The following is a 19,793-nucleotide window of genomic DNA, read 5'->3' as shown; positions in this document are numbered from 1 at the left end:
TTGTTTCCCCAGTAGCTGCACTTATGAATAAGCTTGTATGCGTTTCTCTTTGGGAGCTCTTCCTTCTTTTCTACGTACTGCGTTCACAGTCAGTTCACATGATTACGTGGGAGGCGTGATGATGTCACACGCAGCTCCGCCCCCCACGGCCATCGAGCTAAAGTCCATTACAATATATGGAGAAAAATAGGTTCCAGTTATGACCATTACGCATAGAATTTGGAAATCAAACCTGCCCAACTTTTGTAAGTAAGCTGTAAGGAATGAGCCTGCCAAATTTCAGCCTTCTACCTACACGAAAGTTGGAGAATTAGTGAGGGCTTTGCCTTTTATTAGTATAGATTTCTACCCTTCAATTACAGAAACAATTTTCAAAAGTAGACACAAGTTACCTTTAAAAAACAAACATAACTCTGCATTGAAGCTAAACATTTCTAGTTGTTTAATCATCCATCCATCCATTTTCTAACCCGCTGAATCCGAATAGGGTCACGGGGGTCTGCTGGAGCCAATCCCAGCCAACACAGGGCACAAGGCAGGAACCAATCCTGGGCAGGGTGCCAACCCACCGCAGGACACACACAAACACACCCACACATCAAGCACACACTAGGGCCAATTTAGAATCGCCAATCCACCTAACCGGCATGTCTTTGGACTGTGGGAGGAAACCGGAGCGCCCGGAGGAAACCCACGCAGACACGGGGAGAACATGCAAACTCCACGCAGGGAGGACCCGAAGCGAACCCGGTCTCCTAACTGCGAGGCAGCAGCGCTACCACTGCGCCACCGTGCCGCCCTGTTTAATCATTTATCTGCAATAAAAGAAAATTTATTAGTGGCAAGTGCAGTGAGGAAATAATCTGGTAATACATTTTAAATCAAAATATAATCAATACAATTTAATCAAGCTAATCGTAAAGCTCAAGTTAACAATAATACCACAATCAAAGGTAGAAAGATCTGAATCAAGTGTCTTAATAAAGACAACCTTCTCAAACACACTGGTGTTACCTCATTAACAACAAGTTCAAAGCAGGAAACATTCTTAAAGGGATGCCCTTGTGATATAGCGGGTCTGCGGCTTGAAACAGATAGCCAGTTTTTAAATAAATAATCACTGCACTTGCAGTTTAAGGAGGGGGCGTGGTAGTGTGGCAGGAGCTGTTTCTGGGTGCTATGCAGGCATTTGTGTTTCCACAATGAACTGCACACGTGCAGGATCGCCCGCGTCCGTAACTGATGTCAGGAGCTGCTAATCACCACACCTGTGTCACATTCCCATTGTAAAAAGGAGAAGCATGAGTGATACAACAAGATAGAACAATGGTTAAAGGAAAAATAAGACAGAAGGAGAAAAAGAGAAAGAGAAAAAAGCCGTTGCGGGAGCAAACAAGAGCACTAACACTTTTACACCGTCTTCTTGCTTCAATTCCTCATCTGCCAGCTCATCCAGTTACATTACCAACAATTTTGGTTCAAGAGGCTCCCAGAGCTAGAAGAGGGAGCATGGAGCAGGACTTGCTTCATCACAGCCCTTCTCTCAGGTTGAGTGATGGGTTGATAATTCACATGCAGTGCCAATTTAATCTCACCAGTTAACCTAACATCCATATCTTTGAGATGTGGGAGGAAAACCAGAGTAACCGTAGAAAAAATCATGTTGGCACAGTGAGATTAAAACAAAAAACTCCACACTGACAGCAGCCGGGTACATAATTTGAACCCAGTAAGCTGGTGCTGTGAAGCAACAGAGCCAATAATAAAAAAAATAATTTAAAGTCAAAACTTACTGTAAAAAAACTGGTGTTATCACCAGTGAAATAATTCACTATATCCCAGCTGTACTAGTACTTTTATCATATTGTAAAGGTAATTGAGAAGAGCACCAAATATTTTCAATTACTTACGTGCATAAAAAAAAAAAACTTTAAGAAAAATTACAAGGTCAATAAATGCAAAATTACATAGAATGATTGTGCTGAGCATTATGGTCTGACATAAAGTATTCCATACAATACATTTATCACAGATATTCTATGTGCATCACCTTTTCTCCTTTTTAAAAATCAGGGAAAACGGTTTAGATTAACAATCAATACTAATTCTGTAAAGAGATTCTAAAAACCATATAAGAAAACATACATGATTAGCTAATACACATCAGGTAACCTGTAACATTAACATTTGCCCCTATAATCTCAGGAATTGGTTCCCTTACAGGAAATGTTTCAGGATGGGTGGAGCACATCTTTAAACCCCTCGCCCACAATATAACCAGCTACATCCAGGACTCCACTGATTTCCTAAAAAAACTGTCTGGTATAGGCCCCTTACCAAAGGGAACCTTACTGGTCACAAATTCCACAATGGATGTTGAGGCACTTACGCAAACATTCCCCATGACGATGGCATACTGACATGTGAAATGTACCTTAAACAACATGATTTACCCACGGAGTTAGTTATAAAAATGATAAAATTCCCTCTGACTAACAGTTTATTCTCATTTGGACAAGACTTTTACTTGCAACAAATGGGGACTGCAATGGGCTGTCAGTTTGCACCTCACCTTACCGAATATAACTCTTTCCACCCCAACATAAAGCTGAAGCTTAATTACTCAAAAACAGAAGTCAACTTCCTTGACACCACGGTTCAACTGAAAGATAACACCCTTGTAACTTCTGTTTTTCGCAAGGCAACAGACAGAAGGACCTACCAGAGAAGTGATAGTTTCCACCCCAAGCATATAAGATGCTCCATCATTTTCAGCTAAGCAATACGTTACAACCTATTTGCTCAGACCTGACAGACCAAGATAAACAACTGCAGGAGTTTAGACAAGATTTCATCAGACAAGGATTTAGTCCTAAAACAACAGACACTCAAATAAGAAGAGCTAATGTCATAACCAGAGACAACCTTCTGGAATATAAAAACAAAGACAACAAGAACTGCATTTTGACTATACATTGTTCTCCTCTCTTGCTAAATTAATTTTAGCCTGGAGAGGTCTATTAATTTTTTTACATGTAGGATGTCTCACTTAAAGGTTTTCCAATGCTGTATCTGTCCTAGTGTCTATATAAATACAGGGAAATCCATATGTATTACATCTTGCATGAAAAAGGGGTCTGTGTTGCATCGAACGCTTGCATATTGTAATCTTTTTAACCAGTAAAAGGTGTAATTTTGCTTGACTTCTCATTGCCTTTATAACATTAAGTTATTTTGATGGTCGTGAGTTTACAGACACACAAGTCTGGCTGACGTAATGCTGTTCAAATTAAAGTGCTAAAGATGCGTTTGATTGAAAGTCTAGCATTCAGGTCTAGAATCATTTTGAACTCCTTAATTAACTTAATTTTAATATTTATTTAAATAAGTAAAAAAAGTTAGAAATTCATGTTACTTGTCTTTTGTACAGAGTGCAGTTAAATTCTTACTTGCTGCAAGACCCACATGATTTACTAATGCTGGTAGCCAGCAATATAATGCTCCTATCTCTGACTGTCACAGCATTACACAATGCCTGCTCTATATGTTTGTGCCAGTCAGCTCCACTTCACAACAGCCACAATACTGCTGTGAATCTTAGTACAGTATTTGCTTAGCACCTAACAACCACCAATTAATCTCATTGTGCTGCCAAAGATGCCATCTCTCTTTCTCTTCTGCACTTTAAAGAGTATGAATATTTTATGAGTGGTTTAATCATTAATGTGAGCCTTCTCATTAGCCTTTAAGTAGCTACTCTGTACATCCAAAAGCAATAAAGATTAAAAAAAAGTATACTTTTATTTTTCAAATGGAGATCTTCTGAAAACTGTATTGTTAAAAGACATCAGAAATTAAACTCACACTGCAAAAAGCACAAGAGTGAGAGAAATAATAAAATTAATAATTATACTTTCTAAAGATCTGTCTGGGGACTTAAATAAGTGCAAATGTATCTTTTGTGGGTGAGAGCAGCAGAAAATAACCACCGTACAGTCTCATTAGTAATTTTCATCTTGTTAGTTATAAAAGGCCAATATACGACTCCTTTAATTGTCTGAAATTAATTTGTGGTCCAGTGTAATAAAAGGTCATTGTAAAAGCCAGTTGAATAGGCATCAAAAGAAAAGAGTTCCAATAATGACTGAAATAAACACATGCAAACTTGACTGGTTTCTCGCTAAAAATATCTAAATTCTTAATCCAAACTGAGCATTAATGTGAATAAGACTAATTGATTTTGATGTTTATTTTCTATTTTGTTCACAGTGTAACAGAAAAAACAACAAAAAGCAGTGCATGGGGTTGTCAATTCACCCATCAGTTTTGGGATCTATTAAAGAGCTATCATTTTTTAAAGCTTTATAAGGTTAATCCCAACACCAGGAGTAGCAATCAATAAACAATTTTCCATTTTAAAATCTTTATTAAGAGTACCTGATTAATTATTTTTTAATGAATATATGAAGCTAATGAACATATAATAAATGTAAACAAATGGGAACATTAGGATTACATCAGTCTGTACATCCAAAAGGAATAAAGAGAAAGTTAATTCCACTAAAAAAATACATACATATACACACGTGAATATATAAAAAAAAGTATAAAAACATACTATACCATTGTTTTTAAATTTTCAGCATAAATAATCTTGCTCTTGTAGCTCCCCCAAATCTCATTTATTGTATTTATATTTAATATGCTAGGTGTTCCATTATTTTTATAACTTGTACAACAATGATTTTAAAAGGATTTTGTTGCTTTTTCACTATCAGTACCATTCTTCTATAGTTATTGGTTACTGTTGTCCAAAGCTACTATGACATTAAGAAATCCTGTATGTGTGGAGCTCCCCTTTATATTAAATATGTATGTTCTGCAACAAATATTCTTCAAGCAATTCATAGATTTTTGCTTCTGATTGATTTTTGTATGCTTTAGATCAGGGTGCCCAAGACGTCGGTCGCAATCGACCGGTAGATCGCGTTGCATTCAAAAAAAAAATTTTTAACGTTAGTCTATCATATATTCTCCCTATGGCATTTGCCACTTGATTGACATACAGGGCGGCCAGTCTGAGATCTCTTTTTTTCTAACACAATGGTCATCCCGCACGCACAATCAAATGCGCAAGCTACTGCAAAACTCTGGCTGTGATCCAGTTAACCTTCCAATTTATATCGACTAAAGAAGGGATTAAAAAAAAAATTGTTTGGGGAGGGTACAGGCTGGATGTGGAATTGGAAGAGGATTTTTTTTTCTCACAATGTCACAATCGAAGTGCGTTTGTCTGATCTGTCAATCTATCATTGCTATTCCAAAGAAGGAAAATGTGGAAAATCACTTTCGAACTGTTCATAAAAACTACGTAACTGACTTCCTTCCGAAAAGCGATCTGAGAAAGAGAAAGGAGAGGGAACTAAAACCGCAGTTAATCGGACAACCGTCATTTTTCACTCGGCTGAATTCAAAAAAAATGACAGACGCACCAAAGCATTGTTCCGGGTGAGTCACTCGATCATTAAGCATAAGAAGTCCTTCCAAGAGCTACCTCCTTGACTGCATTATTCGGCTCTACTTATTTATGCACGTCTGCCTTTTCCCAAATGAAGATTATTAAATCCAAATATTGTAGTAACCATAAATGCATTGAATTGTTATTGTGCCATAAAGGTTATTCAATTATACAAGGTACGGCAACATATATTTTATGTATAAAATATACTCAATATATATATATATATATATATATATATATATATATATATATAATTTTTAATGTAGGTAAATCATTTCGACCTGTCCTTTAAGAAATAAATATTAGACTCTTGACCAATGAAAGAAGGGGAGAGACATATCATAAATTTAAAAACACTATCCCATGTGATTGGTGTTTCCTATTCATGATGTAAACTGACTTTAAATTCAAAAATGGATGTGTTTTGCACATTTTAAGCAAATGACTGGAAACTGACATGTGGATTATGCAACACAGATTTCAATAGTTTTTTTTTTTTCCATGGATGTTTTTCACACTGTTTGCCGTTTTACAGCATTGGTCACTATCTATCTATCTACCATTGGTTTGTATTATACCATAAAGGTTTTACATCCTTTCTGTATGAAAACATGAAATTTCGGCCATCATTGCAAACTACATGGGGTAAATAATATATAAAGAAAATGTCATTTTTCGGTGGATTATTTCTTTAAATACTGAATTTTATTACACCAAACTGTTTTTGAAAGATTAAAATTAGAACAATCAATTAGGGCAATGGTCAAATGAAAATATAGAGGGATTAAATATATCCTTATAATCCTAACCTAAAGTACCAGTCTTTACATCCTTACTTGATACAAGACAAACCAAAAATATCAATGAACTGAAGTAGTTTTATAAAGTTAAATTAGTCAAAACAGTATCCAGTTTATTGGATTAAACACCCGGTAAAAGAAATGTTCGACTACCAGACACTAGCTACTAACCCGAAGACATTATTTTTCCAAAACGCAGCAGTACATTGGTGTTTACTGAAGACAAAAATGAGGTTTTTTTTGGTTAAGCAGTCTTCAGAGGGCAATGTTCCTTATATATGTATTAAGTGGCCCAGACGTAATTATTTCAAGGGTAGTTAATCCAAGAAAGAAGATATGGAGGACTGACAGAAGGTTAAGAGAATTTCTTTAAGCCATTCGGAGGCAGTATGGGCTCCCAAAAGGGATAAGTCACACCTTGTATTCAATAGGAAGAACTTTCTAGCAACACTCCTGAACACTGAAATACTTCCAGTGATTGTGCTAGTAGTCCATGAATCGGGAATAAAGCCACCTAATCACAATTATGACTGTGAACTCAGGAGGCGAGTTGTCAAATGTTTTACTGGATGAGGAAAAGAGGCCAGAGCTAAAACTGAGAGAGAGTGAGATTGTTCTTGTGAGGCACTTTTTGGAGATGCTAAGCGTACAAGCCACCTCACTGGACAGACAGGAGCTTGCAGATTATACTGTATAGAAAGGTACAAATAAGTAGCAGGGCTTTGCTTTCTATATGTCTGCCTGAAGAAGGGGCTTGAGTTGCCTCGAAAGCTTGCATATTGTAATCTTTTTAGTTAGCCAATAAAAGGTGTCATTTTGCTTGACTTCTCACTATATTCATAATGGCTAACATGGTACAACACCCTAGTACGATGTAATCCTTTGATATTTTGTGCATTCAGAGCATTCACTCAATATAGTGTGTTCTGGTACTCAATAGCTAAGTATTCCCAATATGTCATCTAGATAATTTTAAAAAAAAGTTGTCATTAGGTTACTTAACAGTAATAAAGGTTTTATTACTTTAGACTGTTTAGGTCATTTTTGGGTAAACATTCGATACATGACAGGCCACTACTATCACAATATGAATAAAAAGACCCTGCTTCAAATGTCTTACCTGCCCTTGCACCTCTGATCTATGACAGGCTTTGGGAAATGCAGCTCCAGTAAATGCTGGGAAAGTTACAGGAACAGCACTTGTGTCACGCTCCTAAGTGCAACAAAAAAATACATCAAAATAAGCCTTTCCCATTATCTTCTGTGTATAAAAAGTAACAATTTCAGTTTAATTATCAACGCTGATCACCATAAGTAGAAATGTTGATCTCAGACAATGACACACAGCAAGAACTGAGAGTCTCTAAACTGGTAATCACCAAAATAAATAACGAAAATGATCCAGAGATCTTCTAGTTGTAGTGTATATCCCAAGAATTAAAAAAAAAACAAAAAAAAAAACACACAAACAAAGAAACGTCCAAAAAACGTATTGAAAGCAACTAAGCTTCAGCTTAAAAATGGTAAAGTCCAGACCAGTTTAAAACCATAAACTTAATAGAAACATTCTCTTCATGGTTTAAAAATCAAAGATTCACGAGAAGACACTTGTACTTACAATGATTTTAGACAGAACAACAGTGACATGCTTGTCATGACAATTTATCCGTTCTTCTGGATCTTCATCTTCAAACCGCACATTTTGTGTCTTGAAGCGGGACTTTTTTGGTGGTACAGAGTTCAGTGGTGGAGGCTCTTCTGGGAATCCTAACAATGTACCAGAACATACATTTTCAGTTACAAGGCTAGATATACATTTAGAAACTTTCTAGTCAGTATGAAACTGCTTGAGCCAACAGTTCTCTCATTTAAAGTTTTTCATTAGCATGTATTAAAACAATTTCAATAAGAATACTCTATATTCAACAGTGCATAATAGCTGCCTTTACGGATGTAGCCAATAGAGACTTGAATAATTTACTATCAAGATTTAACTTATTACACAGAATTATAAAAAAAGAGTATCAACCATCTATCTTTTTCCTTTACCTCCTTTTAATCAATTTGCAGGCGTCTGTAGCGACACTGAGCACAATATGACAATTCTAGTTGAAATACTAAAAATGCCGGGCCATCAAAAAACAATTTGATAATTTGGAATTACACAATTGAAGCTAAACCAGAAAAATACCTTGAATGGAGACAACATCTCTATTCCGTTGTTCATTCAGTCCCTCCGAGGACTCGGTTTCTCCTTTGCGCTTGTCAACTTTGCGTATAATACGGACAGCTGGTTCAGACCCTGAAGCCAGGAACTGCTCCTGGTATCGAAGCAAATCATCTTCAGAGTCCCCTGGTTTTGGACGAGGCAGCATTCCAAGTCTCTGTATCAATGCAATTACTTAATAGCATTGATAAGGAAATAAAAATATGAATCTACAATAAGTTAAAGCAATAAGGAATAAGATTAACCTGTATTAGACACGTAATGATATAACAGTTGATAATAGGAACAGTGCACTCTTACTATAGAATCAGAATAATTTCAATTTTATCAAGTAAACATACACTCTAGAAAAAGAAAAAAAAACCTCTAGAAAGCCACTGTATTTCCATCTTACATCATTACAACCTGTAAAAATTACAAATGCAGAGTATCATAGTGAACTTTTATTTATCTGTGTACATATTTTGAAACATTGGTGAACAAAACAAATGCAAATTGACAGTCATGTTATAAAAAATACTGTTGAAAAAGTAACTGACCCCTCCACATGACACACAGTCAATACTTGGTAGCAGCACCCTTTGCAGAAATAACTGCTTGCAATCGCTTTGAATAGCCATCTACAAGCTTAGCACATCTAGATGGAGGCAATTTTTTTAATTCTTCCTTGTAGAACTGCTCCAACTGGGCAAAGTTTGAAGGCTTTCGTTCGTGAACTGCAATTTTGAGATCACGCTGCAAATTTTCAATCGGGTTCAAATCTGGACTCTAGCTAGGCTACAGCAAAAAATCTTCTTTTTGTCAAACCATGCTTTGCTTACTTTTGCAGTGTTTCGGTTCATTGTCCTGCTGAAAGTGGTAGTGTCTTCCGAGTCCCAATTTCATGGCGGATGTTTGAAGGTTTTCTTCCAAAATCTGGAAATAATTCTTACTATTCATTCTTCCTTCAATACAGACAAGGAACCCAGTGCCTACACTAGAGAAGCAGCCCCAAAGCATGATGCTCTCCCCGCCAAGCTTGACGGTAGGTATGGTGTTTGCCGGATCATTGGCAATCCCTTCCATCCGTCAGACAAACGCTTTTGTGTTGAGACCAAAGAGTTCAATTTTGATCTCATCAGACCAAACTATATGACTCCAGAATGTAAGACTCTTGTCAAGATGTCTGTTAGCAAATTCTAATCGAGATTCCAGATTACTTTTTTTAGTAGTGGCAACTCTGCCATATAGCCCCTCTCTGTGCAAAACCTTCGATATTGTAGACTTGTGCACATCCACTCCAGCTGCACATACTGAGCTTTGCAGGTCACTGAGAGTATTTTAACAGGGTGGCCTGACCTAGGCCTGTTCACTATGCTTTCAGTTGTCTTCCACTTCGCTATGATGGCCTTCACAGTGGACACACTGAGGCTAAGGAGCTCGGCAATCTTCTTGGCACCATTGCCATATTTAAACTTCTTAATCACAGTGGTTCTCAAGTCATTAGAAAGTTCTCTTCTCTTCATTTTTGAGGTTTCACTAAATAAGCCACTTGTACTGATTTCTCAGATATATAGTATGTTCCTAAAAACTGGTCTAAATAATCACTTATAGACCAGTCAACAAGCTAGAGGATTAATTGCTTGATTGTTTACCCTTATTGCATTGTTAACAATCATACAGTCTCCAAGCTATTAGGGGTCAAATACTTATTCAACAGCAGATTTCACTGATATGTTCTTTATCGTTGCAGTATAATTTGATTTTCATTATTTTTTAGTGAAAATTTATTGTCCAAGAGGCCATCATTTATATATAACAGTATAAAACTAAAGATGCACTTTCAAAGAAAAATATCACAAGAAATTTAAACTTTGTCTAGGGGGTTGAATACTTTTTCAACCCACTGTATGTATAAGGAATCTGTTCTGAAGTAACTGGTTTAAAGAAATGGTAGTTACTGTACATTTTACAATAACTCGCTTTCCACCTAAACAAAAAACAAAACATACTTCTTTAGACATGGTCAAAAATTCAATTCAAATCTAAAACAAAGTGTACAGAAGAAAGGTTTACAATTAGAATGACGATGTCAGGAATGACTGCTAAAGTCATATTGTGCTGTTCATTCTTTCATTGTGAATTACATGAGACACCAGCAACTGAATTCAAATATGAGGGCTGGTTCAGTATTATGCACACTCAATCAAAAGAGCTGCTTTGGTGCAGGGTGGTTTTAGGTAAGATGGACAAATAACATTTCACAGATGTGAATTTAAAAAACAGGTGAGTGGGATCAATAATATCTTTTCTGCTTGCTTCTTGTCTCTGGGTTTATTAAGAATTTCAAAGCAGGGAAGACTGTATCAAATGACTATTACTGCAGATAAGATAACATACTGCAGTTTGTTCTTGGAGTGTACAGATTCTGTGCTAAAGTAGACCATGAATTATTATATGAGGACACTCCTGATTATATAGCTCTGTAAAACTAGACCAGCGTTTACTGAAATTTTGCACAGGTTATAGAGGCAGTATATTCTCTACCCCATTTTCATAATTATATGACAAAAGTGAAGTCAATGATCATATCAATGGAAGCTTATTCCTGCCACTCAAAAGAAAAAAATATTGTGTTATTTCATAAAAGACACTGCCTGCTGGGGCTAGTAATAACAGAATAACATGCATATGCTTCGGCTATCTAGTGATAACTATTGAGGGAGAGGTTAAGCACATGCATAGCATTCAATAATGTGTCAAAAACTGAATAAATGTTCTTGGTATACATTTAATGCTGCATGTGCTGATTAGTAAGTTAATTGTCACATTTTAGTGTCAAAGGGAGCCAATGATTATTGTAGCATAAATGGATTCAAGACAATAAGCAACCATGGTGGATGATACACTGGTCCGTTTCAGGGCACAACTGTACAGCCAATTAGAAAAGAGTATGCTGCAAGCAAGGCAGTAACAGAAACCTATAAATGAAGTATCTGCTTAGTTTTAATCCATCCAGTCATTTGCAAAAGACACTTTGAAAAAGTGTGATATGGTAGCACAGCAGCAAGTGTTCGTACATCAAATCTTCAGGGGCTCGAGTCAGGGGTGGATGGATGTTATTTACTGCACAGCACATGTAGGATAAAACATATTTTCTTAATTGAGAAGTTAAACACACTCAATCCACAAATACACGGGGGGACAAGAATGACAGTTCTGCACAACCACTCTGCCAGTTTTAAAATATCTGTAATGAACTTAATAGACATGAACATGATAAAAACTAAATGTATACCTAGAACTTTTACTCAGCTTCTCATTACTTCATTGCATGCTATGAGCGTGCTCCATGACCAGTTGTTATTAAACGAATGAAGCACGCATGTGCATGATGATAATGGAAGCAACAGACAATATCACTGTGAAATAACAAAATAATTATTACAAAGTGATGCAATACTTTTGCAAAATAATGCAATACAACTGTGATTATCTGAGGTAATGTAGGCCAATACTACCTCAGATAACTGAAAACTCAAATAAAACAGATGGCTATAGTCACTTCAGATTAAAAAGTACGGATATAAAAGATTTCGCCAATTTCACTTTCAAGCCTCTTTTCATACCTTTGTGAATTTAATGTTCCTCGCTTCTTTGCCCTAATGCTCCACAGTCACTTCAGCATCAAAATGTCAGCAGGTGTTGTGTCTTCCTGCTGTTCAATATACAAAAGTGCTTTTCTTATGGAATTTTGACTGTCTCTATACGAAATCTGTAGATTTTCTTTGCAGACCACACAAAAACCCAACGCAAATGAAACAGTAGAGTTTGTGTACACGGTCAATGCTGGCAACACACTGGCAGTTGTCGAGGATTGCACTTTGGGAGGGGTGAGTGAGCCACACCCACATTCCCACTGTCACCAACTCCTCAACCACTTGCTCAGTACACTTGAGGCTAAAACTATAGTATTTACACGCTAAGTGCAGTATTCACAGCAAAGCTTTTATAAAGTATAGCAAAAGTAGTGTGTTAAACTTACAGGTTTGCCTTTGATAATGCAAAACCTCTGTTAATTGGGCCATGGAAACTTGAGATTCTACTATATTTTTTTTTTTCATCACGAAATAAGCTTCTGTACAGATGCACTGTTTGAATAATGTTAAACTCAAAAGTTTTTTCTTTTGGATGCCATGATACAAGATGGTCCACAGTTCACTCCTAGAAATACATCACTACAAAGTAAAAAATAAATAAATAAATAAAAATATATAAATATAAAAAATATAAAAACCTAAGAGACATTAAAAGAGTTTAAAATAAATCAGTCCAACAGATAACAGATACATATACTGAAATAAAACAGAAATATATTTCTGATTGTTGGCAAAATGAAAGCAAACACAAAAACATAAAATTGAAAAAAAAATATACACTACTAGGGGTTCCCCCCTGCTCGCTTCGCGCCAGTCATTTTGCATTTCTGCTGCTCACATTGTGAAAAGGGGGGCTGAACGCACCCCAAGGAGAGACGGTCGCTCCTCCTAAACCCCCTCTTAAATAGTGATACAATGAGAAACAAATACAGTTTTTTTTAACCTCTTCTTTGCTCAATCAGCTGCTTGATTGCTGCTGCTACCTCACCACGTGATCTGCATCTCGCACAACTCGCTTCAAACATTTAAAAGCCTGTACAGCAGCTGTCCTACTCTTTGTCTTTTATTTCCGGTCCCGGGTGTGGTTAAATCTCTTGGCACAAAGTCATGTCTCGCAAGATGTGAGTTCTTAATATTTCTGAGTTTATAATTTAAAAATGGAATAAGAATCTGAAAATCGAAAAACATCACATTAAAGTTTGATATATTCTGAAAAGAATGATGCCAAACATATATATGTATGGTTTAAAATATGCCTGATTTAAAGTGTGACAAAAAATGTGATATAAAATCTCACTGTTGCACTTTTAGGCTTAGGATTTTATATAGAGTAGATTATGCATAAAAGCATAACTTTTGATGGCCACTTTCCTATAGGTTAAGGTTTGACAGATTTAGTGACTAGGTCAGGGTTAAACATTAGTGAATTAATTATGCTGATTAATTTTGCTTTCTACAAAATAAATATAAAAATAAATAGTGCAGTATGCAGAACCTTTTAAAATGACTTAGAACATTTTTTATTACCACTGATGGTAAAAATATAAACTTTGATAAACTGCCCATATAGGATATTATTCCAAAAAAATATTGCATCATAATTTTTTAAATTGAACATTTTATATGGCAACATTATTGCACATAGCGTTACAATCAACCCACAAATACAGCTCATGAAGGAAGGGTATTGACTACAAGGAATACAATAAGCATATTATTTAAAACAGATTACATAACCCGCCTTCAAAATCCAAAGTGCAGGAAGAATGAAGACTTAAAGAGTGTCAAAAAAGTTAAGTTTTATTTCTAACTAGCCAACCCGTGGCGTAGCATATGCCGCATAATTATTTATTGATGTGTGAACGCCTCCTGAAAGACACAGTTGTCCAAATGGGGAGGGTTTGAGAATACAACTATCAGTGAATGAAAAGATGGAACTCTGGAGAGAACAACATACAATTGTCCGAGACTGAAAACAGGTTTTGGCAGATACAGGCATATCATTTTGAAAGTTTGGACCTGTGCCTTATTAATTGTTATTGGAAATGCCAATCTAACAGGAAATTGTCTGTGTGTAAAAGTAAAAGAAAAAAAAAAAAAGCAGATGTGATCGTCTAGCACACCAGTACATTGCGGTGAATGCTGGTAACAGAAAGTCTAGTGCCATTACAGAGACGGATCTTCTCAACCATGTGCAAATCCATTCAACACAAACATTTGTCTGCAGCCACGCTAATGTGACGTCACCTTCCCACTATCCTCTTACTGAAAAACATTTACAAACGCATTTCACACTGGAATTTCAATCCAACATTTGCTCAAAAAACTTCACGCTCCAGAAATATCTCAAAGCACATTCAAAAACACACTCCACTGAACAAATGCATTCCACGCAGGTCTTTCAATGCACTATTTGTTCAAAAACGTTCCGACTGAAAAGATATCTCAACGCACATTTAAAATCACACTACACTGAACGAATTATGCAATGTGAACATTGCCAGCAATGCTTCAAAACAACTCGTGCTTTCAAGAAGCACTTACAAACTCATTCCAATTCCTTTCGGTGTCAACTCTCAAACCCCATGCTCAGTCACTGCATTCAGTTTTACGCTGCTTTCAAGACGATACCGCCATTCTCGTCCAAGAACATAACATTGGCCTACCTATCATAGTATGTACTTCTTGTAATGCTCTTCATTGGCCATCAGAGGAGTTGGCGGACCTGGCCCTGTCGTGTGTATCCCATGGTCTTACAGTTGGCGGGCAGGGCTCTCTGTCTTGCATGCATCTTGCGTGCCCTTAGTGAATGGCGAGCTGGGCTCTGTCGTGCGTTCCCCATGATGCGGGAAGAGGGTTAGAGTGGGCGGTCGGGGATCTTTCATGCTTACCCCATGGTCGGCGACTTGGTTAATTATATATATAAAAAAGCAGCCAGAACCGAAAAGAACAATGAAATGTCAACGTGGCTCAGTGGTGCATGTGGACTGTAGCACAGACGAAAGCGACTGAGGCTGTTTTTGGTGAGTTGTTGCATGCAGGTACATGAGCAGGCAGTGCACATGCCTCGATAGCGACGGTGGATACGGGAGGAGGGCTATAGTTGGCGGGCGGGGCTCTATCGTGCGTATCTCATGACGCGGGAGGAGGGTTAGAATTGGCAGGCGGGTCTCTGTCGAGCGTACCCCATGGTGTTAAGAGTTGGAAGGCCTGGCCCTGTCGTGCATATTCCATGGTCATAGAGTTGGTGGGCGGGGCTCTCTGTCTTGCGTGCATCTTGCTTGCCCTTACTGCATTATATATATAGATTTAAAGTAAAGGGATTTTATTCCCATTACGTTATGCTAATGAGGTTAGCATTATTTTATCTGAATAGAATAACATGGAAAATCAGTGGTGTAGAGTACATTATCACAACAAATCTTTAAGCAGTAATGTGCCATTGGGTATTACCCCAAACAGAGCAGTTTGAGGACTATAGATTGTTGCGATTTAAAGACAGTGTAATAAACAAGCTAATTTCAATTTCAACTATTTCTGAGCGCTTAACGACATCATTTAAAATTGGGATCTTGGCCTGAGTAAATTTTAGGTAGTTTAGGTTAAGAAAGATGTGTGTAATATACAGTTTTGGGTTGGAATATACCTTGTTTCACACAGACAGTTGTATTTCTTAAACATGATGCTATATACATTAGCAGCTTCATTTTAGCGAGAAATTAAGAAGAAGTAAAACAAGTAATTGATATAACTTCTTTTAACTACTATTGCAGACTTCAGTTTTTTTTTTTTTTTAATTCTAGCAAGGACGTTATTTTGGAGGTGAAACTAAACCACAAAGAGAATGACCAAGTGCTTGACTTGAACCCATGATCCAGGATTCAAGTAGTAGTAGCCATAATCATTACACTATCAACATATCCTACAATGTTAAATATCAACCGTAAATTAACCTGGACTTGGTAAGCATGGGAGTGTGCCTTGCAACTGGCTCACTGTCCTACTATCTAAGTCCTGGTACTTACCTTGTACCCAGTGCTGCTACTCAATATACTCCAAGTCCATTCAATCCCATGATGTATAACAAGAGTTTAGAAAATGGATGGATTTCAGGATGCTTTACAGCACAATTTTGACAAAGGGGTATAATTTGTATACAATTAGGCCTCTTTGTACACAATTTGACCAAAAATTAATAAAACTCAGGAGGACACTCCATAGCTTGCTGATGACACAATAAAGAAATATAAGTTTAAATAAAAATTGTCAAGACCAAAAGAGAATTTGCCAGATAACCAAACAATTCTATGTAGTATATACAGTAGTAATATAAAGTGGTAGGCTGGTAGTATCACGTCAAGAGTAGTCTACCAAATCAACAAGCTAATGAAGAAAGCAGGCTCCTTTAAAGGACACACATGACCCACTGGGGAAGTACCGAAGGAAAGAATGAAGACAAACCTGATGACCATTATTAACAAAGCTACACATCCTCTCTATAACATCCTAGCATTAAGTTTTTTAGCAAACAATTTATTCAAAAGCAGTGTGTCAAGAAACACTACTGAAGCTCCATTGTACATACCGCAAAATGACTTCATAATGCCTCACTGTCTATAATGCTTGGGTGTCTTCTAATATTAGCCAATGGCTGTTACATCTTTTTTGTAATTGTGTGTTTCAGGATGGGCTGTTGTTGTGTTTTGTTATTGTACTTGTTAAGATTCTGTAAAAGCTAAATTTCCCTCGGCACAAATAAAGTACAGTACTATCTGTCTGTCTGTCTGTCATAATTTGGACCAATTTCAAGCATATTGTGATAGCCTTTTCTGTAAGAGGAACTATAATAAAGTTTGATTTTCGAGAGAGTGATTGCTGCCTATGAAGGTTGTCACACACGTGCGCATGGGAGGCACCCAAAGGGCTTGAGAAAGGGCAGTTCCTAATCATACCGGGATGTGGCAGAGTGCACTGACTCTTTTACTCTCTTGCCTGCAGACCATTCACAGGAGATTCCACCTGGCCCTCTTGATGTTCAAACCTATGACTGAAGACTTTCCTGAGCCCGACCCCTTTGATCTCAGTTCCTGTCTTCCCCTTTAAATGCCTCCACCTTTCCCCTACTCCCTCAGTTCTTTTTTGTGCACAGCAGTGCTAACATTTAAAATGACAATTTGCAGCCAGGAAACCAAATATACAGGTGGCTGCCCCAAACCTTGCTATGGCTCTTTGTGGCTTTTGTGACAAAATTATTTAAATATTAACAGTTCTATTATATATTTGAATATTTTCAGATATGATATATTCATAGAAAAATGGTAATAATACCAGCTTTGAGTTGATAAAAGTTCATATTCCATTTCAGATATACCTGTGGATACCTCTCTGAGAAGTTCTCATCTTGCAGGTACTACTTACCCATCAAAACCACAGAGGAAATCATGTACAAGCCCCTTCTAAAGCCTCCATTCATGCAAGGCATGACTTTTTTTTAAGCAAGCATTATTTCCATTTCTCTTCGTCCATGATTTTTATTTGATACCAAAGCAAAACTCCATTCACTTTAATCAACATATTACCTTAACTATTTGGTCAACTAAAAGTCTGCAATTAAATATTAAGTTTTAGTTTTTCTTATTATTATTGTTCCTCAGCTTCCAAGTCTTCTGATCAACACAAAAGTACTAAGATCTTATACTTATATTTTAATGTAAAAACCACTATTCATGATTCATTAATTTCAAAAGTGATATACAAGCTTGGTTATATGTCATAAAATTTAAAAATAAGAAAGGTGCATCCCTGCAAACTCTTAAATCAACTCGTGAAGAAATGACCTGGTATACAAAACAACAGGAATGTCAAACGGACGTCAATAATAGTGACATTCAGTGGGCTATCTACAGGCAGTGCGGATGGGGCAGTTGCATGGAGGGGGTCCTGTGGTAACCGCACATTTGCTGCTTAGCAAGACTTTATTTATTATTGATATACTTGCCTGCCTAACATCAGAATTAAAAGGTTAACAATGATATTATCGTTCCTACACCTGCATACAGCTTAATTACTAACCTTTTTACGTAGCTTATAGGATTGATGTATCTTATCCAATGTTAATCATTTCTTAATTGGATTTAGCTTTTATTTTTTTTAACAAGAGTCCACCAAATTCTAGATGCATCACTGATCACATTAGATATGAAAGCAAGTGCAACTGAATGGGTATCTCAAACAAAGCATTGTGTCTACACTATAAATCAATCTTTTATTATTGTTCAAAATATTTATGAATTCTGTTGCCTAAAAGCTATCAAAATTAAGTAAATGTATGGGAACATTAAAAACGAGTGGAACAATGGAAGTAGTTATTATAAATAATTATGAAAGAGTGTACAATGAATGAACACAAGCCCTCTTACAAGCAACGGACAAAAAAGTAATCGCAGTCGTGCACGGTGCGAGTTGTGTTTTTATGTTTACAATTATGGCAGTTGCACAACAATTTTCTCAACATTCCTTTTACTTCATAGACTCCTGGGAAAGTACAGCATTTTCTGGCAGCATAATGTGCCAGGCAAGAAGTAACCCTGGATGGCATGCACGCCTGCTAATACAAAAGTGACAGACAAAAAGATGGGAATAGTGCAAGCGAGCCAACCACGCGTCTACCGCTGCAAACCAAATCAATCCAATAAATTATAATTTTGCCAGCAACATCATTTAATTGTATGTATATGGTTACACATTACGGAAGATCTGCTCTCTTACCTTTCAATACTTCCACCACTACAAGTCCTTTAGTTTACATACAACGTGCAGGATTCACTTCCGCCCCGCACAGAGCATTGACTTCCGCTGTACGTTACAGCTGCCCAATCACATCCAAGAGGTCGAAAGGGTTTGAGTGCGTCCCTCATACCTCAGTTCCGTTGTTGGGCAGTCTTAAAAAAATGTACTGTGTTGCTATCAACTTGAAGGTGTATTGAACCTACCTGTTCTAAAAAACGTCGAATAAAATATATACTTCTTGTTATTTAAGGTGCGTTAGAATTACCAGCTCATGTGGGACTACAGATCTTTGTATTCTACTATCTCTTCGAAAAACAAAAGTTCAATTGCACTATACTATTGTGAATTTCCCCTTGGGATTAATAAAGTATCTATCTATCTATCTATCAAAAATTAGCATAAGCAGCCTTGTCATTTAAAACAAGTACTATGCTATGCTGGCAGCATTCGTTGCAAATTGAAGCAAATAAAAGAAGAGTTGTGTTTCAGAGTAAAAAAATTATTAATAGTATATAGAAACCAAATACATTACATACGAACATACACATATAATAGCTACATCAATTAAAAAAAGAAAAAAACAATACAGACATTAAAGTAAAAAAATAAACAAGCCAAAAGATTTACTGAAAATGAACAAATCCTTAATATAAAGAGAATTCCCCTCCAAAATGCTCATCAATCTGACAAAATCAGTCCACAATATGCAAGGGAAAGTGCAACCCCAAACAGGAAATGCTTTACAAGTAGCCTAGGCAGGTAAGACCATAGACATATATAGATAGATGCCGCATTCACTGTGTTGCCCAATCGACACG

At 36.7% G+C, this 19,793-nt stretch overlaps 1 protein-coding gene across 1 annotated transcript in view; it reads right to left on the bottom strand.

Moving 5' to 3' along the window:
- The window catches only part of rpap1 (RNA polymerase II associated protein 1), a 74,214-nt gene extending 55,174 nt beyond the window's left edge, over positions 1–19,040 (bottom strand). Inside the window, exons 1-4 of the mRNA XM_039741420.1 lie at positions 18,955–19,040; positions 8,513–8,722; positions 7,940–8,088; positions 7,442–7,534 (exon numbers count right to left, since the gene is read on the bottom strand). Coding sequence (XP_039597354.1) covers positions 7,442–7,534; positions 7,940–8,088; positions 8,513–8,696 — 426 coding nt within the window. The 5' untranslated portion in view covers positions 8,697–8,722; positions 18,955–19,040. The remainder of the gene's footprint in view (positions 1–7,441; positions 7,535–7,939; positions 8,089–8,512; positions 8,723–18,954) is intronic.
- Positions 19,041–19,793: the final 753 nt, after the last annotated feature.

The sequence above is a fragment of the Polypterus senegalus genome, chromosome 18 (assembly GCF_016835505.1).
Source record: "Polypterus senegalus isolate Bchr_013 chromosome 18, ASM1683550v1, whole genome shotgun sequence".
Classification (NCBI taxonomy): Eukaryota; Metazoa; Chordata; class Cladistia; order Polypteriformes; family Polypteridae; genus Polypterus; species Polypterus senegalus.
The sequence above is the reverse complement of the archived record's forward strand: the minus strand, read 5'-3'. Positions and strand labels throughout refer to the sequence as shown.